General features: G+C 47.4%; 1 protein-coding gene across 1 annotated transcript; it reads right to left on the bottom strand.

Moving 5' to 3' along the window:
* Positions 1–1972: 1972 nt before the first annotated feature.
* Positions 1973–23042, bottom strand: LOC8036506 (neutral and basic amino acid transport protein rBAT). The gene is made up of 13 exons (XM_029974098.3): positions 22951–23042; positions 20542–20767; positions 19179–19437; positions 16675–16851; positions 15327–15478; positions 13875–14000; positions 12631–12705; positions 11070–11167; positions 9407–9605; positions 8450–8584; positions 5505–5585; positions 4867–5055; positions 1973–2860 (listed from the first exon to the last, which is right to left on the bottom strand). Exons 2-13 carry the CDS (start codon positions 20731–20733, stop codon positions 2693–2695), a joined length of 1851 nt encoding a protein of 616 aa, XP_029829958.2. The 5' UTR covers positions 20734–20767; positions 22951–23042; the 3' UTR covers positions 1973–2692.
* Between the last annotated feature and the right edge of the window lie 623 nt (positions 23043–23665).

Raw genomic sequence — 23665 nt, 5'->3', positions numbered from 1 at the left:
TTTATCAAGAAGTGTTCCAGCTTTCCCTTAAGCGCGGATCAAAGAATCGCATTGTTCCACTAATTTCAGGAATGTAAAAGTGACACTAGGGATAACAAAGGATTGCCTGGATAGTCCGGGCCAGAGCCGTATATTGGGACAGTCTGGCCAGTAGGTGTGGCGACGAACGCACTGGAGAGGAGAAAAAAAGGGGGAGAGCGCTGAAGTAGCGACAGGAGGGAGTAAAGAGGAAATAACAGCCATTTTGATGCAGCATGCTTTTGGCGCAGAGCTAAGGTAGCTTGTGGCAGAGCACCGTTGTGGCTACGCGTCGTCTTCTACGGGTAGACTTCTTTTTTGCCTGAATAAAAATTTGCAGTCAAACATAGAGAAAACTTCATTCGTTAGCTTTTTGACCCACCGAGGAATAATACTGTACAATTTTCTTGCCAGAGCCAGCGAAATAAAAGAAGTGAAATTTGGATGTCGATCCCTTGCATTCCACTAGTCGAACGAATGATAATCGCCGCCATCCCCGCACAGCTGGGAGTTCACGCAAATGTGCACGTGCCTCTTGCTCTACGCCACGGGCTGATTGGCTCACTCGGGAGAGGGGAGTTATGGCAGCAAGATCATAAACTGGCCAAACTCTCACTGCTCTGGCCCAGGCCAGAGCCATATATTGGGAGTGTGGTTAGTAGGCGTAGTAAAAGGCACTGGAGAGTAGAAAAGTGAAGGAAAGGGGGAGAGTGCCAAAGGAACGAGAGGGGAAGGAGGGAGCAAAGGAAACTACCGCCATTTTGACACCATACGCTTTCAGCACAAAGCACTGTTGGTTGAGGCTACGCATCATCTGCTACGGGCAAACTTCTTTTTCGCCCGAATAAAAGTTTGCGGTAAAACGTCGAGAAACCTCCTTTCATTAGCTTTTAACCCGCTGAGGAATTAACACTATCATTTTCTTGCCAGAGCCAGCGAAATAAAAGAAAAGCAAACTGGATGTCGATCCCATGGACGCGTCCCACCGTTAAAGATGGCAGCATTCCACGCACAGCTGGAAGCAGACGGGAGTTTATGCGCATGTGCTCGCGCCCCTCTATGCCGCAGGCCGATTGGCTCACTCCGGAGAGGGGCGTTACGGCGATGAAATCATAAACTGGCCAAACTCTCCCAATATACGGCCCTTGCCCAGGCCACAGTGGCCCCTAGGCATGGAGGTAGGAATAGGAGTCAACGTACTGGCTCAAGTGAATTCGGAAGTACAGGTCGCGATTGGTGGGAACACTTCCAAGGGTGCCCATAGTCTTTTGGTTTTTACGGTTTGGTCGTCATAGTGTCCCTCCAAACCACAAGTCTCCCCCGGCTTCACCTCTGGTAGCGCCATGTCACCTCCAGAAGCTTCCTACTTCTGTGACCCCATGCCTTCTGTCATAGCACCAGCGAGAGCAGTCGAACTCTACCTTCCCGGTGCTAAATCTAGAGGTGCGCAAAGGATGGGGAATCTCTGCTCCAACAGCTAGTGACAAGCCGCCGAATGAGCAAAGGGTTCAGTTTCTTTTGTGGAAAGGCACAAAAACAGAATAGCAAGTCGCAATATGAAACAAGCTCTTGCTTTGGACGAGCTCACCTTGATGTCGCACAGGGGATTTAAAGTGTCCTCTGCAATAAAAACCAACTCCTTCACCCAAGTTTGTTGAGTGGTCGGAACTTTGGAAAATATGAAACTGCTGCTTTGAACAGACTTTCAAAGTCACCTTGATGAAACCAAGATGAGCAGAAGAAAGTAGTGCAGACAGTGTTACCACACTTTCAAGCAGTTATATACGTCGTCCAGATGTACAAAATTTCATGTCTTAAAAAACTTTTTTTTTTTAAATGAAGTTATGCCGCGAGGTTCCAAGACTACTAATTAAAACACGAGATTCAAACAAAGATGTAAAACATGCGCCAAAATGCTATAACCACACTAAATAAAGTAGCAAGACAACCACAGTTTTAATGCATAGACTAATGTTTATTTCCGCATTGTTAATGCTCTTGGCTACGGTGTTTACAAAAGGCTCTTTTATTAATTCAGCTGCGAAGTTTCAAACGGATGTCTTAAAAATCGAAAGCATCATATGCAAAAAGATTAAATTAAAAAATTTAAAAATCTGACAAGACACATAGGATGTATGTAAAGCAAAATGGAACAAATTTTCAGGAGCAAAAACCAACATCATACGAGTGTTCACTGTCTACTTCCCTGTTTGTGCCATTTAAAGTTAAATATATTTTATTTAGATTTGCTCCACTGCAAACAAAACTTCATTCGCAGAGTCATTTTATATCTTAATGTGGCACAAACCACAGAAAAGCTTTATGTCCAGTCATTCTCTTAGTAATGTGCCAAACAATTGCACTGCTTGTGCCATTTAAAGTTAATCTTTTTTTATTTTCTCTACTCCAAATGACCCTGTCTTCATAAAGTCGTTGCAGTTATTTATGTGGCACAAAGCATCATGTTCCTTCAGTAACGTGTCAAACAACCAAAAAAAAAAGCTTTGCAAACTTTTTGTTGTTACTTTAGCTCCACAGCCTGATCCCAAGTTTTGTTCCACTTTTGATCTGAAACCTGATCCAAGAGCCCCCCCCGTGAGCCAAGTCAACAGCTGCGAGCGGATTTGTCTTGTCTTGGCTATGCAGACGTGTCGGACAACCCAGGGCTGTCTGCTCATTCAAAGATGGGCACAAACTGGAGCACTAGGGCCTCGTGCTGGTCCAAGGAGAGTTCGCCCAGCCTGACCTTGGACTGCAGAGCACGTGTCGAGTGCGTGCTCACCACGTCCACGTGCCCAGACTCTGGTATGTGCGAGCTCGCCTCTGCGAGGTTCACCGTCACCTGCGTAACACGGTTTTGGCATTAGAGTTAGCAGATGCGCCAGGGCGGCGCAGCATGGTATCCCTACAGTTGGGACACACCTGAAACCGTTGTGTCATAGTGAGAGAAGGTATAGTGTCAAGACCCTGCTCTGGTACTATGCCAAGCTTTTGCTTGAGGCAGTACGTCGGGTACGTCAAGAAGGACGTAGGAAAATTAGGGAAACAAAAAAAAAGAGAAGGAAAACAAACAAGGAACTAGGTAAGTGGCACACTATGGCATCTCGGGGAAAAATAGGAAACTAGGGAACTATATAAAAGAGCAAGGAAACAAAATAAGGAACTAGGGAAGGAGCAGATTATGGGCACCTAAAAGAAGAAATGGGAAAATTTAGGAGAGAAATAAAAGATGTAGGGAAATGAACAGGGAACCAGAAAATAAACATGCAAAGCAAGGGGAAAACTTGGGAATGATAAGAGTAGAAACAATACTAGGGGAAAAAGGCAAACAACGAAAATTGCAGCCTGCACAAAATAACTGTTTTAGTAGCAGGGCTAGCAATGGTTTGGGGCACGTTGGGCACCTCGAGGTAGCAATTAGAAAATTTGGGAAACAAAAGTGGTAGGGAAACGAACAGGGAACTAAAAAATAAACCTGCAAAACCACGGGGAAACTAGAATGATAAGAGCAGAAAAACAATAAAGATGGGGAAAAAAACAGAAACAACAACTTACTAATGTCACCTTTGTCAAAGCTCGAAACATCCAGACAGTGCTCCGAAAGATCTACGCCTCGCTAAGGGCTCATTTTGTAGGTTGCAAAATAATGGATAACACTAACCCAAACCTCTCAATTTCAGCGAGTACTTTCTAGTTTGCTGGGTTCAGAAAGTTCTTATATGAAAAGCCATGACCGCTTATCTGAAAAGCCATGAGACCAGCCACGTCTCATTCAAGCGATCACAACGAGGGCATGGGCAAGTCTGGTGCAATCAGAGGTCACGTCAATAGTCTAATTTGGGTGCCTAAAGGGCCGTTCACACACTTGCGACCTCTTAAAACCAGGTGCCTTGGAACCTCTTAATATCTCTAACGAGAGGACACACTGGCGCCATCTATTGGGTACCAGTGTAAACTTGGCGGTCCGGCGTATTTTTTATTTCTCTCACGCATTAACCTTTCTTTCTTGGCTCAAAAAACTTTTGTCAACATTATAAACGAGCCTTTCTTATAGGTATTATGCACATTTGACCTCGGAAATCCCGCACAACCTTTGCTGTTCTGAAATGCAGTTACAGGGTCACCGCATAGATGGTGTCAGCGTGCCAGTGTGTTCTCTCGTCCCAAGAAATTTTAAGAGGTTTCAACAGGTCTCGTCTCTCCCGGTCATACTCTGTTGCAAGAGTGTGAACGGGCATTACGTGCCAAACTAAGGGCATCTGGCACGCTCCAGCGGAGGACTGAGAATTAATGCCCACTACCTGGGGATCTTACGGTGTGGGTTTGAAATCTTGGTTACACAGTACCTTCTCCCCAATAGAACCCTTTCGAAAATTGTGAAATGACGCATAGAATATGCACAGCCGCCATTAGTTGGTCTCATCGCTTCTGGCCCGATGCCCACACGTAACAGTGCACGACCAACTGATGTTGGCCGCACATAATCTATGTATTATTTTGAAATTTCACAAAGGGTCCATTAGCTTTCGTAGTATTGCGGCCACCTTGGCCGGGATTAGAGCCTGCCATCTGAGGATCCGTAGGCCAGCACATTGCCTCAAAGAAACAGAGATGACCTATGTCAAAAGTACCAGCAGATGATTTCGACGAGAGCAATTACTATTTTCAGTTAAGACTTCCAATGCAGTCGATCTTGTTTGCAGGTTATTTGAATGAGACTCCCGCTGTATCGCTCGCAGCTAGCCAGTCAGCACCGACTGTAAGCAGCACGTGCATGCATCACGCAAGGCTACTCAAGAAGATTTGAAACAGACACGGCAACGAGAGACACGCAGAACAGCCACTCACCGGCTCGTGAGCGGTGTTCACCACCACCAGGTAGCCCGGGGTGCCCTTGCGCACCCTCAGCATGGTGAACACGGTGCCGTTGTTGAGTACCGACGTCACCGTCGAACCCAGACGCACCGCAAGCTTCTCCCTGAGAGCCACCGAGTGCTGCACCACCTTCAGGTGGGAGTTGGTCTCGTTCCTCTGCGCCTGAATTCCGCAACAGCGCCATCGTGCAAATGTCAAACGAGCACCAAAAGCGAGAACTCCAGACAACTTCTACCAAGGTTTAAGCTTTCACTTTCTGAAGAAGACTGTCGGGACTGTACGTTTTCACAATTTCTGGTCGCTTAATGCCGCAAGTTATACGAGTCATAAGCAGGGTCTTTGGCACATACTGTAGTCCCGATTAATGATTGCTTCATTCTGGCTCCAGTCTGTTTTGATTGCAATGATGACGAGCCATGTAAATCGGAAAAAGCCAGTAGTAGAGTAGTTTAGAGATTTCAAAGTTGCAGCATAAAGCTTCAGGTGCAAATCCATGGCTATAAACAGTACTTTTATCGGACAGGTGCAGTCCAGGCCAAAGAACTGCGACGTCCCAAACTATTCTAGCTCGCGAAGTTGTTCAACCGTGAAGACAAAAGGATGTCGCTTACCTCAACGCTGGTAACACTGGGCCCTTCCGAGTCGCTGGGATGATACCACTGCATGACATAGTTCTTTGACGGATCTTGCAACTGCGTCACAGAAAAAAAAACAAAAAAAAACATAAGGCACCATTACTGTTGTGCAGGATGAAAAAGTCTAATGCTTCTAAACACTTCCCTCTCATTCACAAATTTTCTTTAGCCACAACAAGCGTGCCATCTGCAAAACATCTTGGGGGATAGCATCATTTATGGGATTTAGCGGTGTGCCCATTCAAACATAGTCAAAAACGACGGGCTTACTAATGTCGCCAGACGAGACTCCACTAATACCTCTCTTTCGAAATGCACACCACATGTCTAATTATGAGATTTGATTTGGAAATCAAATTCTCGTGCAGGGAATCCACTTCCCAAAACTACAAGCATGAGTATGCATACTCTATTTAAAAACAAAGAGCGAACATCAGCTCCCAGAAAAAAATTAACACAAGGTTCATCCGATGAACCTGACAGGGACAGGCCCATAGTACAAAGTAATTTCCATTTTGTAAAAAAACAAAAAAACAACCTACTAGGCTTATCTGGGATGGATGTAATATTTCACATGTCAAAATGCACATGCGCACAATTTAAAGTCTCATTATCTCGAACTAGCATACATGACTATAAGACAGCAAACTAAACTGAGCTACAGATCTTAGCTGTTAAGAGATTCAAACGTCACTGCCACCTTGGTCACTCAGTAACTACTTGGCAGCTGCTCCCTAAAAATTTAATACATAAATTAATGAGACACTTCACAGGCCACATGATGTGCCTACAATGGTGAAGTTCCATCTTTGTCCCAAGCTAATGAATTATCCACTCCTTTTAAAAGGACATTGAACACTAAAAAATAAAGTTTTTGATTATTCAACTTACATGTCAAATATATATGCCCCCCCCCCCCCCCCCCCCCCCACCCCCAAAAAAGATTAATGCAATACGGGAGCAGCGAGATGCAGTTCAAACAGAGCTGTGGATAAGGCGTTCTGAGTCAATCCTCCCACAGAGAGAAGTGCAGTGGATGTACTACTTTGCGTTCCTTCCAGGTGATGGGAGGCTGACAAAACAATTCTCATTTCGATGCACCCGCAACGTTTTCCTCCAAATAAAACTACCTCTTGAGCCAGCACATTGCATGCAACTTAATACCCACATTATTTTTTTGTTTATTTTTTTTTTCAGGGAAAGTATAGCTCGAGACATCAATAAAAATATCTAAACAAATTTAAAAAAAAAGAACATTTTTTTTAGTGCGCACCATTATTTGAAGTGCAGCAAATTGCATTATTTGCAACAAGCGACCGAACAACCTAAATGATTGTTTTTCACGAGACACCGGGGATCACTTCGCAGAAGTAAGACACCTAGGGAGTGCACAAGTCACGTGAAAGTCTTGGCAGCATTTCATCCACCCCACACGACATCCACGGCACGAGGACTGCACGTCGCACGGAACGAAGTTCCCAACCTTGAGACCGTCGTCTCAAGATTAGGAACTCCGAGTCGCCGCACCTCCCTCAACCGACACCTCCTAAAGTTGACAAGCCCCTAGTGCTAGATTTTCCACGCCACCCACACGAGGCCAGCACGGGAAAGAGATATCAGAGTCGGCGTTTGAGCCGGCATGCGTGTCCTCCGACGCAAGGGGCATGTCCACGCTACACGAAGCACATCTCCCCGACGGGCGTGTTTACGGCGTCCTCAAAAGAATCTCTAGATTTCCGCTCGACGGCGTACATCGTTAAGGTGCCAGGATCGCAGCCGTGCCACCGCCGTTCGGCTGTAGCTCATTCTCGGCTCGACGGCCTGCAGAAGCGTCTGCAACAGCGCGTTTGGGTACTGCGGCGACGGCAACGCGTTTGGCCAGTTGCCTCTTTTCATTGGAATTTCTAGAACTGTCGTACGCTCACAAATATTCAAACTGATATTTCATACTTCTGGGTAATTCAAACAAATTTTGGTTTGTCCCTCTGTTTTTCATGTATTTATAAACCCCTTAATTCAAACGGCATTTTCGTGCAATTCAGTTTTCGTTCTCACGGCCCCGTCGAGCGCGCTTTTTTCCGAGCACTGGTGCACCGCAGAGAAGCAACACCAGCAAAGCTCGCTTTTGCGGGTGCTGCTTCTCTGCAGTGCACTGGTGCTCGGCAAGAGGCCACTCGATGGAGCTAAAGCCAGGAACATGCGACTGTTGCTATAGCAACTTACGTGGACGCTGCGACTTGGCGGCACAGCACAAGTCCACGTCACGCCGTCCGTGCAAATTGCCGTGGAAGCTGCCGCGCGGTGCCCATTTTCATTGCTCATCTGTCTGCCGCTTAATAGTCCACAATAGACAACTTTTTTTGCTGGAAGAGCGAACTTAATTTTGCTTTGAGGTGTCATCTGCTGTCTAAACAGTACACGACAAACAACATTTTGGAGGGATGAATAAACTTCGGCCATGCATTTCACCAATGTTTCATGCGTGGCATACCTGCTCATGATTAGTACGCCTGTGTAGAGGAAATCGTGAAACATCTACTTTGCATGTGTAGCCATCCACACAACAAATCATTTTTATCTTGCATCGTATTTAGGTGAATCTTTGAAAATTCAAATTTCCGATAATTAAAAAACAAAATTTTTGGCTTTATGGAGTTTGAATTAATGAGGATGTAGGGCTTTGTGGAGTTTGAATTAATGAGGACGCTACGACACCTGACAGCCACCCCGAAACCACCTTTGATGCACGAGCAGTAAGATTGCCAAACATGCCAGTCGAAGATGAGTTTCAGACGCCATACTCGTGACCTCCCCCCTGCGGCACGCGCTACCTCTGCTAGATCTGGTGCTACAACTTTGTCATCGAGGAGGTGTCGCCTTGACACACACTAGACTGATGGCGAGAGAGGGCCAAAACGTACGTCTCCTTGCACTCCCAGCTCGTCGCCGTAGTAGAACAGGGGCGTCCCTCGAAGCAATGCGGCCACCATGTGAAGTCCGTCCAGGAGTTCCTCGCCTGCCCGGTGCGCCAGACGGTGGACACCCTTGGCACCCAGCTGCAAGACAACGGCAGGAACGCTCGTCAACTGTCCGAATCTTGCGAAAAAGGTTTGCAGTCAACCTCCTAAAACTATGTTTGCTATGCGGAGTGCAAGTTCGTCTGCCTCTTTTGCTGGGGTTGTGGTGACGTCAGAATGCCGATCTCCGATTGGCTCTCACTGAAGGATACTGGGTAGACCTTAAGGCTGCTTGCTTTGAGGTCTACCCACTATCCTTCCATCGTAGCCAATCGGAGCTTGGCGCTTTGACGTCGCTACAATCCCCGCAAAATAAGTGGATGAACCTGCACTTCGCATTGCAAATGCACAATAAGCGTAAGGGATAGGATAAGGAAAATGAGTTTGATATGTGGTAAAAGGCTACGTGCTGCGAGAACAGGTGGCTTTGTCCTTCGTCTCATTTGCACGTGCCCTCGTGCAAAGGCCTGTGCAAGCAGCTCCGACAGCACCGAGGGAACAATGCTGGCCTCGAAAACATCGCACCATAACGCCGACACTGAGTATAGAGGGAAACGCTGCGGTTTCCGCCTCGGAGTCATCCAGAGCTTTGGTGCCATTCAGTTTTTTAACTCTCTAGACGCAGCTCCAAAGAACCAACCGATGTACATGCGAGGCGAGGCCAAACCCTCTCTCTCTCTCTCTACACGTGGCAATGGAGGACCCACTGCCGTACATGCGAGGTCCAACGCCGTCTGGACTATCTGCACGCAGCTCCAGAGGTGCTGTACGCGCAACGCCCCACATCCTCTCAACTCTCTCGGCCTGTAGCTCCGAAGGGCCCCCTCCGTACGTGCGAGGCCGGACACCCTTCTCACTCACCACGAGGGACGGCCATTGACCTTCGGCCGTGGTGGCATTCAGCGCCTCGTGCACCACGTCGTTGAGGACCTGTGCATCCAGCGTGCCCGACCGGCGGGCAAACTCCCCGTTCAGCACCAGGTCAGCCAGGGGCTCGTCCGCCGACCCGTACAGCCGGGACATTTCGGCGGGCTTTCCGAGGGCCTCCACCGCCAGCAGCCTGCATTTACAACCGCGCGGATCACCACACCGTTCTCAGATAAGCATCTTCGAATGGCGTGTTCAGCGTCCTATACCGCCCACGTGCCAAAAATAATAACAATAGTGATGATCTTTATTTTCAAAGTAACGATACCCCAGGTGGCAACGAGCGATGTCGCGAGAGTCTGCGCGCTGTGCTGCGAGATGTCGGGATCCTAGCGGTTGGCCGTATATGTAAAGTGCAATCCATTCATGACGATAACGAAAAAACCCGAAATTTCAATCATTTCAACCGATTACCATACCTGGACTAGAAAGTACTGGTAGTTTCTACTCTAGGAACTCTAGAAACTGATTGTTATATGCAATACATTGTTTCAGGCACGTAGCCAGGTTTTTGTTTCGGGGGGGGGGGGGGGGGGGGGGGCACCCATGACAAAATGCTGTATGAGGGGGAGGGGGGAGAGGAGGTCCCAGCAAAATAAAAGATTCCGGGGGGGGGGGGCCTGGGCCCCATATGGGCCCCCCCTGGCTACGTGCCTGTGTGGTATCGTTTTTAGTGGATCGCACTGTGGTGACAAAAGGTTGAATGTTGCTGTCCTCACAGTGTTTCATTTGGCGCCAAGTGAAATTTGAATGTTGCTGCTCTGAAAGCTTTTGCGGTGTCGGCCATAGTAAATTTCGTAAGCACGAGCAGCGCTGAACCAAGTAGCAGTAAAAAAAGGAGTAAAGAATGAAAAGAACTTATTGAAAAAACAGCCAATTTTTTCAAACCAGATACAGCATATTTCACACGGTGTTCCAATTATTATAAAATAATGTGACCCTTTAGTCTTCAGTACAAATGGTTTTTCCCATTGTCCATTCTTCCAACGATTCCGTGGGGCATCTTATGAAAGTAGACAGATCCATGGGCTTTCTCCATGACGGCTTCTCCAACCTACGTCCCTCCGTTAGGTTCTTCGAGCGACCCGACTGGTTTACTCCTAACGTCGGTAGAGCGCCACTGGTGCTTCAATTTGTGTCTAGCGAAAACTTTCCCATAGCGTGACGGGAAGATTCCAAGCCAAGTAATTTAAGGACTATGCTATAACTAGACTGTAGGTTTTGCAGTATTTGAGAGATCAAAATTTAAGAAGTCCCCACCTAGCGTGGAGGAGATTCACTTAAGAATAAATCGGCCTCCACCTGAAATGGAGTGCAACTCGCACCCTCTAGGAGGCTGGTGGTCTCTGAAAAAAATCCGCCTGCTTCAGGCTTCGATCCCAGGACCTCTCCGGGAGTAGAGGAGCGCACTCCTAGTTTTGGAGGGGACCCGAGATTGAAACCTGGACCAGACGGGTTCTTCCACTGACCATCAAGAGGTTGTGAGTTGCGCTCCACTTCAGGTAGAAGCCAATTTATTCTTACTATCTACGAGAAATGGTCTCTTATCAGCGCTCAACACCCCAAAGCCAGACACCCATTCCCAGCGCCAACCCACCTGTGCACAGAGTCATGGCTATCCGAATAGTTGGTCAGAAGCTGACGCCAATCTTGCAGCAGCACCACCACTTCGGGGATGTCTCCTTCCTGCATGTTCTGTGCCGGCCAAAAATACATACGCCGCTTTGAAATTTCCTGGACAAGCTAACATCGCAACTGCAAAGTACAAGGTCCATCTTGTTCCGACCCCCACTGTGGTATCGGACAACATTACTTGGCGCTGTTTACTACGAGGATTGCGCACCTACTTTGTCGCAAAACATGGATTTAGCCAGTCGCTGCTATCTATAGAAGACTGCTACACTCCATTCGCCCCTAAGCGAACAGTGTGGTGGGAACTACGTATGAGTTTGCCCGACCAATGAGCAACCTCTCCTTCATCGCCTGACCCTACTTTCTATGTGTGGATGCGGGAGGGAGCGCTATCATGTGGTGACAGAAGACGCGTGACTGCTCCGACGAGCAGATGGCTCTCACCGCACCGTCAGGTTAGGGGTGAATGGAGGATGGCGGAGGCAGATACAAGTAGTTCTACATGAAATCACAGTCTCTGCTGCAACAGAGTATCGTGTTTTGCACACCAACCTCACGGCAACAAAAGGCTCTGTCCTTCGCCCGTTGTTTCATGGAAGTAAATGTTCAACACTCGTTCCTAAACAGCGCAGGAATTATTCGAGTAAGTATGGTACTGCAGTGACGCTCCTTCTCTGTGCCTCTCTTTGAGTGTTCTTGCCTTCTTAAGGGGGGGGGACATGGGCCTAAACATTTTTCTGAAAAAATTAATTTTTCAATTTTGAGGTTCTCGGTTCTAGAATCAAATCATACACCCTTGCACTAAATTTGATACCCATACGCGCAATAGTTACGTTGATATAAAACATTTTCAACACATTGTGGAACAAAGGAGTTCAATGTTTGAATGACTTTTTCTCAGTTCCACTTCTTGCTGCAAATTTCATATGAAGGAATCTTTTGTTCAAAGGTAAAAGTATTCTGATACCCCAATCAAGATGTTTCTGAACTGAAATTTACTGGGGAATCGGGCTATCTACTTCGTTTTAAGTTGAAGTTTTCAATGATAAAAAAAACTTCAGTGATAAAAAACAAAGTTTTCAAAAATTGACATAGGACAGATATGCATCTCCTATCATGAGGTAATAACTCTTCCTGAAATATTTACATTAGAGTTATTAAAACTAGATAGCCCTAAGTCCCATATCCCCCACATTATATTCAAGCAGTAAAAATGGTGCTTAATAGGTTCATTTGCATATCATAGTGACACATCAACTTATGCAGGTATGTAAATTTGTCCTAGAGCTGAAAGTTTGCACAGTACACCTACGTATGAAGTTTAATCTCCCCTGCTAAATTACGTTCCGATCACTTGAGTAGTTCAGAAGTTCGACCTCTAGCCAGTGTCCCCCCCTTAAAATGCACAATGTGATACCTCATAAACACCATCTGCAGCTCAAATCCTGTACTCTGGCTGTATGACACACTGTACCCTGTACTAAAACTAAGCAGACAGGGTGCATGCCAGAGAACGGAACACTCACGCTTGCACTGCCCTCAGTCAAGTTGGAAACCAAAAAACCGCTGACGCCACGGTCCAGCCAGAGCCGCAGGATCTCCTGAATAAACAAAGGCAGGAATAAACTCCAACTCTACAACGAACAAATGGAGGAACCAGACAGTGCAGACGTTCCCCCCTGCAACGCGTCCTGTTTAATGATATGCCTCTCAACAAACCCATGCGCACATTCGAGACAGTAGCTGAGCTGGTACACAATCACTGCTATGCAACGGCTGTAATAAACAGAATCTGAGCAACAGCGGCACGGAACATCGGAGCTATGCTTTGATAAAACAGATTTTATTGTTCAAGCTAAATGTTTTGGCAAAACCTTGCTTACTCACTGATCTGACCACTGTGGCATGGTGGTACAAGTCCAAGGTCAACATTGAAAGTATAATGTGAACCAGCACTGCATCAATAGCTTTCAGTTTTTACATAACCTCCTCTATTTTTTTTTTTAAACAAGCACATTAGCTTATAGGAATGGATGACTCGAAGCCACTTGCAAATCATCAAACTTCCCAATGTTTCCCCTGATTATTTACCGTAAAATCCCAAAAGATGCCCCACGCCCGAAAGAAGCCCACCCACATTTTTGGCTTGATTTGCTATATTTTTGTAAACACTGAAAGATAACCTACTCCTAGTAATAGTAGTGTTGGGATCAATGATGGCATCAGCGTAAATGTGGCTAGTTTGCTATGGCGGTACATAAGCGAACGTTGCTGACTTGGAAGTACAGTCATCTCTGCTTCGTTGCCCCTTGCCTCTGTAACAAGCTTGGAGGGGACACAACCTAAAAATGGCAAATTTTTAAAATCTTTTCTGGATTGTACACCTAAACTTAGCCCACTCCACATTTTCAGCCAATTTGCTCTTGATGTTAGATACGCTATCTCTCGGGATTTAACGGTAGTCTGAAAAATGCGGTAAAGTGAATGTATGCTTAGAGCTACCTGAAATAAATGTTATGCTGCGACAATCTGCTCCTTTTGTGCTCATATCTAAACAGAGAATCCTGGTGGCACAAAGCTCTCCTGAACATTTAACCTTCATCACGAAGTAACCAAGTACCACTGGCGACCTCGCGATAATAATTGCAGATTGCAACTATGACCATCAACAAGCGACTATGTCTCACTGGAAAAGTGCAAGGTGTCATTCTCCGAGGTAAGAAACAGCAGGGGTTCATTCACGAACGAGCCTAGAAGGTGAGGTTCTTACATTGAAACGCTCTCGGAGTTGGAAGCTGCGAAGGTTCAGGTCCGGCTTGGTGACGCCGCGCCGGTGAAGGAAGAACTGGCTACGGTCACTGTTCCAGCTCCAGGCAGGCTGCCCGTCTGCCATCGTCTGGAAAGAAAAGAGGAACAAGTTTTCCCCAAAGTTCCCTACGACAATGCCTAACCATGGCTCAAGTTTTGTATGCTCCCACCTGGGCCCATTTCACAAAAAGGGGTGCGGGCAACGCCGAACTTGTCCAGGACGTCATCTACATCGAAGTTCCCCAATTTTTCCACGTCGAGAAGCATCTCTCTCGTTAGTCAAAGTTGAGCGAAAAGAGAGAACGCCAATGCAAACTCTTCTTCGTTCGTAAAACATACCAGGTTTAGCTCGAGGACAGTAGCAGTGGAAGGGGGATTGGGAAGGGGGGATAGTTTTGCTGACTGCAAGTAGGCAGTGCCACAAAAAGTCAATCAAATATAAGTGCGCTCAAACGAGAGCATTTTAGGATTCGATACGAAAGAGAGCGGGAAATGGAGGGTACTGAGGTCGACCCCCCCCCCCCCCCTCCCTTCCCGGCGATGTCGCAACGTGGTTCCCACGACCACTGTAAGCAGCTGCAGGTTGGCAAGCGTTGAGTTTTTTTCCCCTTGCAAATATATGGCGGAACTGCGTCATTCCGGGGGAAGGTGGAGAGTCTTCTCTCTCTTGCGCTAAGGCAGTAGTCGGCAACCAGTGGCCCGTGGGCCGGATCCGGCCCGCGAGGCAGTATCTTGCAACCCCTAGCCCCCCAGCGCCCCCCCCCTCCCCTCCCCCCCCCCCCCCCCCCCCCCCCCAATGCGACCAGCTAAAAAAGAAGGAAAAAAAAATAAAGTTGTCTAATTCGCTGCCCATTGCCCGCCTTCACGAATGACTGACGAGGACCTCTACAATGTTTGCGACTCGCAGTTAGTAGCTTGAATGTGGATGTCGTAGTCTGTCGAGCGCAGTTCAACACCAGAAATCTCACTAAGAGGAGTCTCTAGGTTTTTGTGGAAATGTTGTATCTCATGTCGTGTGTCGTGAAATAAAGAAACTGTTCATTTTCGATTTATGTACGTCAATGTAAGTTTGTGCAAGTGTTTTTTTTTGTTTTTTTTTTTTAATTTTAACCCCCCCCCCCCCCCCCTCCCCCGCTGCTTGCCATCCGGCCCATTTCACTTTAGCTTCACGGTGACTCGGCCCGCTGCGCCGAAAGGTTGCCGACCACTGCGCTAAAATAAACAATATAAAAAATACAAGCTGCGAATACTTTTAATGCTAATATCGTTGCACCACATTGTCACATTGGTCATAAAAGAACTGCCCGCAGACACATTCAAAGCGCACATGCGTACGAAGCGGCCTCGAACACGCTCGACCCTTCTGTGCGACGTAGGGGCAGCGCAAACGCGGCTCAAGGGTCCGTCCACGTACCCAGTCGTTGGGGGGTTTGCTGTCGTCACCTCCGGCTCCGTCCCGCCACACATAGAGGTCGTCGAAGCCGTTCTCCTTCTTGGCACTGCTGGCAAACCAGGGGTGGGTGGCGTCCGTGAAGCCCGGCAGCACTTCCAGGACCAGGTGCATGTCTGGCGCCAAAGCGGGGAAAGGGGAGGTGTGACACCTTGGCTTCCCTCATTGGCATGGTTCTCAAATCGCAAGCGTCGATTCTCGGCCTCCTCTTTAATAAGGACGCTATGGTCACAGACAGGTTGAGAACGGCGGGGTGCCTCTTTCGGATGCCTAGCCTCCAGTACGTGCCCTTTGCCTCCCTCCGTGCTTTGGCTGTGCATTCATACTCAAAGCTCGTGAGACGACAAAGAGTTACCAAAGGTGGGAAGCTAGTCCTGGAGGCGCTACAACCAAGGGACCGCCCGCCGTTCTCATCTCGTCGGTGAACATAGAGGTGATGACGAACGCTTGGTGCAAACCTTTCCCTTTCCTCCCACAAGCACTTGGCGCGTCAAGAGAATCGCGCCCAAACCAGAACTTCGCCGTCGATAAAACGCGTGAAACCTGCACTCGTCGTGTCGGCAACTATCTGCCTCTGCTCGCTCTCTGGAGGCGGCAACACGTTAAGAATGCAGTAGAAGCTCTGCCTCAAGAACATGCTCGTTGCCTTCGGTGGTGCTTTGGCTGTGCATGCTCACGAGCTGCCATACTCTTTTATAGGCGCGCACCTTGCCCGTATAAGAGATTCAAAATAACCGAAATAAAGCGCTGACGTACACGGCTTTCTGGAGTTTGAATTACCGAGAGTCTACTGTAAAAATGCTTGCACCGAAGGCGGAGCCTCACTGCACTCTTAACCAGTCACCGACTACAGTAGATAGGTCTTCAAACGATAGTCTGTTGCAGGCTGTGAAAAGCTGTACGAGCTCCTCCAACAAAGCCCTCCACCCTTACCACTTTAGCAGAGTGAAGGCCGGAGAGAAGGAGAATGGAGAGGGAAAAACCAATTGTGAAGAGCAGAGATCTTAGGAGGAGGGGCTTATGCCGCTACTCTAACCCTGCAACAGCCTATGTAAAGAGCAAGTCGTCCGCTTCTTGCACAGGAGTTGCGGTGACGTCAGAATGACACCGAGCTCCGATTGGCTTTGATTGAAAGGATAGTGGGTAGCCCTCAACATCAGATGTCTTAAGGTCTACCCACTAGTCATCGCAACCCCCGTGCATGAAGCAGATGAACTTGTGCTCCGCATAGGCACGCAGAAACCCTCAGTTGTTGAAGGGAAGAGAGAAGACCGAGCAGGAGAGACGTGCCACAGGTCCAACTCAACTCACCCCCGCTCCTTGGTGGCATTTACCAGCGCTTCGAACTGGTGAAGGGTGCCCAGGAGGCCTTCATCCACCGTGGAGAAGTCCGTCGTGCCCCCACTGCCCGGAGCGGTGGGGAAGATGGAGTTGAGGAGCAGAGTGGTCATGCCCAGGCTCTTGATGTAGTCCAGCTTTGAAGTCAGACCTGAAGGTGGTGGGGACGATTAGAGATAGCAGAAATTTTTTTCGATTCAATTTTGTACTCTATATAGTCGCAAAGAAGGAGAGGGAAAAAGTGAAAGCCGTTTACAACTCCCTGTAACGCCAAATTGGAGCGCAGCTCTTGAGGAGGAGGAGGGAAGGGTACTAAGGGGAGGGCAGACCCCTCCTCCTCCTCCTCCTCCTCCCCTCATTCTTTAATATGCTCCGGGGGTCGCCTGACCTCGGGGGGGGTGTCGCGTGACTTCGGGGGTCACCTTGGGGGTCACGTGACCTTGAGGTGACCATGGCACGGGTCACGTGACCTTGAGGGGTCACGTGACCTTGAGGGGTCACGTGACCTTGGGGTGACCTTGGTTACGCCGACGGCGACGCCACTCAAGCCGGAAACGGGCGCCTAAGAGCTGCACTCTAAAAGAGCTTTGTAGAGTAGCTTGACAAGTAACCTCCTTTTGGAAACCAAAACAATATGGTTGTGCCGGGAACACCCAGCATGTCGATTCAATTAAGCAAAAAATCATGTCTAATGCGTTCTTAGAGTGCCTGTATTTAGAACCTTTCCATTTATATTGTGTTCTTAACTTTTTGGCTATCTGCAACCTGATCAAACCTCTAGTGGGCAGAGGCATATCCAGGGATATTTGGCAAGGGGGGCCGAGGTGTCTGGGATGCTGGGGTGTGTGTGTGTGTGCGTGTGAGGGGGTATACTGAAGTCGCATAAGCCGCCCCCCTGGCTATGTCACTGCTAGTGGGCGAATCATAGGTCACAGTAATCATTTATTTACACTATGCGGAGCATCTCAACTACTGTACAAATTTAAAAGGTCAATGTAGAAGGAAACTAAACAAAGAGTCCACCCTGAAAACAAATGTTACGGTCTCAGAGGTCTGAATCTTTGCATGCCAACTAGCGGCACTAAATACACTAAATGCTCTAAATTTCTGCACAGAACTTTTAGCAACTCGTCGAATGATGGCATATTTCCTGACAAATGGAAACTGGCCAAGATTGTGCCCATCCACAAGGCCAGTGACTCGCTGTCCACTGCCATATACACGTTTGCAAGTCCGGTCTCAGGGCGCCGCCATCTTGCTCAGTGGGGTGCGCTTGGGCGTGGCCAGAATCCGATTACGTCGCCTTAGCAAGGCTTCATAATCGGATTATGACACATCCAAGCGCACCCCAGGCGAGCAAAATGGCATTGCCTTAAAGCCAAACTTGCCAACCTGTATATTCCCCTTCCCTCATCATGTAGCTAAATAGCTGAACACATCATACTCAAACATGTGGCCAACTTCCTTGATGCTTGTCAACACGGATTCAGATGTCTACTTTCAACCATGACTCAACTGACAGAAAGAGTACATGACATTGCGGAATCTCTAGACAGGCAGGGGCAAGCCGATGTAGTATTTATGGATTTTTCTAAAGCCTTCGATCGTGTGACGCATCCCGAACTTCTGAGAAAAATCGGGATAATCCTAAATAATAGCAACACAACAGAGTGGATTGAATCATATCTCGTGAACTGCAGCCAAAGCGTATTCGTAGGAGGTGTTAACTGATAGCATACTAGTTGTCTCCGATGTCCTTCAGGGGCCTGTCCTGGGGCCCCTCTTATTTCTTATTTTTATGTACGATTTGGGCAGTCATGTTAAACGGTGACAAGAATGTTTGCAGAGGACTGTATTTTGTACCACGAAATAAGAAAAGTAGAGGACCAGCCTTATCTCAACAAACACTTGCAGGATTTTTCGAACTGGTGCTCTGCCTGGCAAATGCCACTTAATCGGAGAAAATGTGTTATTTTGACTTTTACACAGAAAAAGCATCTGTTTACCGTTTCATACACTGTAAACAACCATCCTCTCCCAAGCATGTCCAACTTTAAATACCTTGGTGTAACTCTCAACGGACCTACGATGGAATATTCATGAAGACACAATTGTATGCAAAGCCCAAGGCAAACTTTGGTTCCTAAAGCGTAACCTAAGGCATTGTACCAGCTTAGCTAAACTGATTGCATGCAAAACATAGATTCGCCCAGTACTCGAGTATACAAACAAATGTAAACAAGCTGGAAATGGTTTAATGGAAAATACTTCATTTCAAATATAATAAATATAGCACCCTAGAATCTGTAACCCCCCTCTACACGCAAGCCAAGTTGAACCACACTCTGATGGTTTCTCTGTTTTCGTTATTAAACCGTTTATAATATTGATATACAGAGCGTTTCACGAAAGGTGGACCCATTCAATGTGAAAATCTCCCCGTTTCTAGCTGAACATAGAGACGAAGATGTGCCTCACCCTCAAAGTCACCAGTGTTGTCCTTGTTGGAGTCGCGGAAGGCGGTCACCTCAACGTTGTACACGGGCGAGCTCTGCCACCACGCCAGTTGTGGGGGCGAAGCGCACCGCGGAGTAACCACGATGATGATGATTGCTCCAACCAGCATGGCCAGCCAAAGCAGCCAGAAGAGCACGAAAAGGGCCATGCGGGTGCGCACCCAGAATGGGTCGTTGGCATACTTCATCAGCTCGTCCTTGCTCAGTCCCACAAACACCGACTGCGGACAAAAGAGTATGTTACGGAAAGGTATAGTCTTGGGGGTGCTGGGACTGTCTGGACCGTGATGTCCTTACTCCGCACCTAAAATGTCACTAGACATCCCTAGATATCTCTTGCATTGCTTCTCTTACTCCTGTTCCATTTTGGAGTTACAAAGATAAAAGCCCATTCACATACTAGTACCATTTGACAATGTAACTACATTGTAGGGGATTGGCATTTTGTTGTTCAAAACCTGGCTGGTGACGTCGCCGTCACCAGCTTCTCCTTGGCAGTCAGTTCGCCATCTGCCACAGCATCCTCCATGGTGGCGTGGAGGTTTGATACCAGACAGACTAATGCCCTTGGGGTCACTGCAACTGTGTTGCCATGTCAACCATGCAATTCAAAGCTTCCCAGGTGAGAGTCAATCCACCTGCAGCTGGATTATGGAACTGGACCCAGCTGCATCTAGCTGGAAATGAGGCAGTCTGGCTGGATCCAGCTAAGGCCAACTCTATAATGCAGCTGCAATTGAACTGCTTTTCACCTCGGTTTGTTGAATTGGTAACCCAGATGCATGCTTCTGAGAGATAATTTTGCAGTCAAAACATACAACCTTTATTAAGTTAAAACAGACTAATATTGTGCTGCCTGGATAGCACTTCATGCACCCTTGTCTGTTGCCGACTTGAAACCACGGGGCCTCCCTTTTAATGGCTCCCAATGTAACAAACATCCTGCAGGGTTGTGAAAGGCACTGTTTAAAACTGTCAATGTTGAAGTTTGATACCAAACAGACTAATGCCCTTGGACAAAAGCATGACCACAGCAAACAGTCAAGAGCACGTCTATAGCAGACAGTCAACAGAATGACCAAGGCAGATGGCCAAGAGCACATCCACAGCAGATGGCTCAGGGCATGATCTGCATGGTCACAGTAGATGGCCAAGAACATGATCACAGCAGATGGCCAAGAGCATGATCACAGCGGGTGGCCAAGAGCATGATCACACCAGATGGCAATAGCAGCTAGATGATATCTCATTGAACATGACCAAAACATTGGCCCCAGACGTATATTTTGCTTTCTATTGTATTGAGTGCTCAAAAACCAACAAACCTCGACTCCCTGGATCTCGATCTTGGCATCGCCGTTGAGGTCCTTGCCATCTGCCTTGCTGTTGGTGAAGGTGATCTTGGCGGCATCCGTCGCCGTCACCAGCTTCTCCTTGGCAGCCAGTTCGCCATCTGCCACGGCATCCTCTACGGTGGCGTGGGGTGCCTTGTAGTTCTCGTTCTCAACCACCTCCATAGCCACTGAAGTGCTCTAGGGGACCTACTGCAGCCTGCACGTAAAAAGTGCAGAACCACACATTCAGAGCAGTCTAGCTATCAAGTATGTTATCGAAGGGCAAGAGAGGAGCAGGGGGAGTGGCTCTCAAATGTGGAGATCAAAGTCGAAATTGGGGGTATGATGTGCCAAACCAACGAAGGGCATCTGGCACGCCCCAGCGGGGGACAAAGGAATAATTTTGACCACCTGGGGATCTTTTGACGTGCAACCGAAAGCTCGACCTCTGCAATATGCCCCCGTCATATTGCAGGCACCTTGGCCGGGATTCGAACCAGCCACCTGGGGATCCGTAGGCCAGCGCTTTGCCTCGAAGCAACCAAGGCGCCTTGAATGTGGAGATAACCAATACCTCCAGTATAGCAAGGTCATGACTGAATTCTTCACCAGATGCCAATGAAGCGAACAGGCGGGACACGAGTGCTGTGTCAGTGTCCAGCCGCGACTTCTGTGGAATCTGTGCATCATGTGCGCTGTGAAACAATGGGAGAAGAGGAGGCGAGAGCACATAGGGACATTAGAATGCTGAGCTCTAGTTGGAATGATTAGTGGGTATACCTAAAGCTAGCTGCCTCTCTCCACTGCATTTGTCAAGCACGTTCGAATGCGAAAGCCAAACGCCCGATGCCTGCATTCTATGTTCCAATGCATTTGCAATGCAAAGGAGACAAAGCTAACTTTATGTCTACATTCCTACCAGAACTCGGCGTCATAAAGTCTCCACGCGCTCTACTTTCCTCCTCTCCTTCAGTTTCTCAGAGGATACGGGTCTCGGCCAAATGCCGACACAGCACTCGTGTCCACTCTGTACGCCCTGGCCTCCATACCAAGAGGTGTAGCTAAATTATTCAATAAATTCACAAAAAAAAAAAAGACTTCAGTAATTAACGTGTTTATTGCTTCTTTACTGTCCGAACCACAGTGATTCAAGCAACTATAACAATAAAAAATAACCTTCTTTTTTTTTTTTTTTTTTTTTTTGCAGCGTGCTGCGGCTTAACGCCACAGCTGCGTGGTACTACCTTTGCGGTAAGCCACCTGCTCCGCACAGAGCTCATTTCCAAGGTCTGAAAACGAATTCTACGCCTACGCATCACGTACTCAAGCAACGCTTGAGTGCGTGATGCTTACGTCACATGGCCCCTTCGCAATGTGGGGCTTTTACTGCGCAAAAGGCGACAGAAAAATATAACGGGTCTTCAACAAGTTACATCTCATCCGGCGTGGCTACTATTGATCCCCGGCACAGGGCTATGAGGTCAACAAGTTAAGTGCCGCACGATTGGCTGCTACATATTTCGTCTCTCAGGATAACAAGCGGCCAAAGTTCATCCGTCGATCTCAGCCAGCTCCGGCGTTGAGCCTTATCGTACCCACGGCGGTGATCGTACCACTATCATTTAGGGATCATTGTACAGGGTGTCACAAAAGAAAATTTACACGGTCTTTTTTACCGCAAAAATAAACTAGGCATCGCCGAACGCTCATTCTCCACCCAAAGGTAGCGCTAGAGGTCACAACCAGATGCCAAAGTTTCAGCCCGATCCGATAACTTAATCAAAAGTTATAAGTGATTTTCTGAAAATTTCAATGGGAAAATGGCGGCCGACGGAGTTTTCAAACACATGAGGCTCTATGGCACCAGAAACCGAAAACAGGCAAAAACAGGCTCCATTTTCCCATTGAACTTTTCAGAAAATCACTTATAACTTTTGATTAAGTTATCGGATCGGGCTGAAACTTTGGCATCTGGTTGTGACCTCTAGCTCTACCTTTGGGCGGAGAATGAGCGTTCAGCGATGCCTAGTTTATTTTTGCGGTAAAAAAGACCGTGTAAATTTTCTTTTGTGACACCCTGTACTCGTGAACATTCAGGATACTTAAAACCGAATTATTCGTTAAGAATTTCGCCTGCTCTTATACGAACATTCATACGGAAATCATAGGCTTGTGAGGAAAAAAGGCTTCTAGAATAAAATTGGCAACGAACTTGAGGCAAACTTTGGGGCCGCGGTGGCTGAGGCCTCTCGAGTTAGTCCTAGCGGAACGAGGTGCGGTGCTGAGCGGAAAGGTGGTTCTGCCCGATCTTCCCCCCATAGCGCCTTTTTTTTATCGGCGTTCATAGTTTTTCCCGTGGAGTTATAAACCAATAAGGGTTTTCGAAGATGTCAGACTCACGAATAAAATGAAGGATGTCCTCAGCTGCAGCTTGCTGAGGTGGCACGCAGACTGAACGACTGAAGTGAACCGAGTGAACAGCCGGATAAAGTCATAAAGTGTCGTCGGTGTCCGTCCAGCCGGGTACGTTATCCCTAGACCTTTAAAGATTCCCTAGATGACGCACGTTGAGCAGAAATTACTTTGTTAACAACAATTATTTTTAATTAATGGTTATCTTTTAATCTTGACGGACGTTTAGAAATGTAAAAGCACCTAAACATCATGAAAGTAGGTGCCTTGTAGTTTGAGCGTAAGCTGGATTTGAGGGTCCCTAGGGACATTCTAGGGAGTCGTCATCGTCAAATACTGCAGTAACTACAGCGTACTATTTAACAATAAAACCACATAGTTTTCTTTTTTTTTTTCTTTTCCGTACATGGCGCAAGCTTGTCTGAATGCGTCTAAATGGCTTCAGCAAAATACCGATCGCTCGCGTTGCTCGCCTTTGCTCCCAACCCAGCGCCCAACCGCTTGACAAACTTGGCCATTCGTTTACATAAAAAAAAGAAGGAAAGAAAAAAAAAACACTTTAGAAGATTCGTTTTTGGTGTGCTATGAAGTACATATCTTACAAACTTCCCGATTAAAGACTGACATACAGCAAAATATTTTCAGCAAGCTTGACAGGAGGTGTCTTCAGCAAAATTTTGAGTTCCCTATGCACCGCTTTTAC

This window comes from Ixodes scapularis, unplaced genomic scaffold (assembly GCF_016920785.2).
Source record: "Ixodes scapularis isolate PalLabHiFi unplaced genomic scaffold, ASM1692078v2 PGA_scaffold10__122_contigs__length_95168666, whole genome shotgun sequence".
Lineage (NCBI taxonomy): Eukaryota > Metazoa > Arthropoda > Arachnida > Ixodida > Ixodidae > Ixodes > Ixodes scapularis.
Note: the sequence above shows the minus strand (reverse complement) of the source record. Positions and strands in the feature narration are given on the sequence as shown.

Excerpts from the sequence above, each read along its gene's own strand:
- LOC8036506 (XM_029974098.3), bottom strand. The coding sequence starts at position 20,733 with ATGGAGGTGGTTGAGAACGAGAACTACAAGGCACCCCACGCCACCGTA. Across the intron at positions 16,852-19,178 it reads CAACACTGGTGACTTTGAGG|GTCTGACTTCAAAGCTGGAC; the intron begins GTGAGGCACATC and ends CACCACCTTCAG. Across the intron at positions 14,001-15,326 it reads GCAAACCCCCCAACGACTGG|ACGATGGCAGACGGGCAGCC; the intron begins GTACGTGGACGG and ends TTTTCTTTCCAG.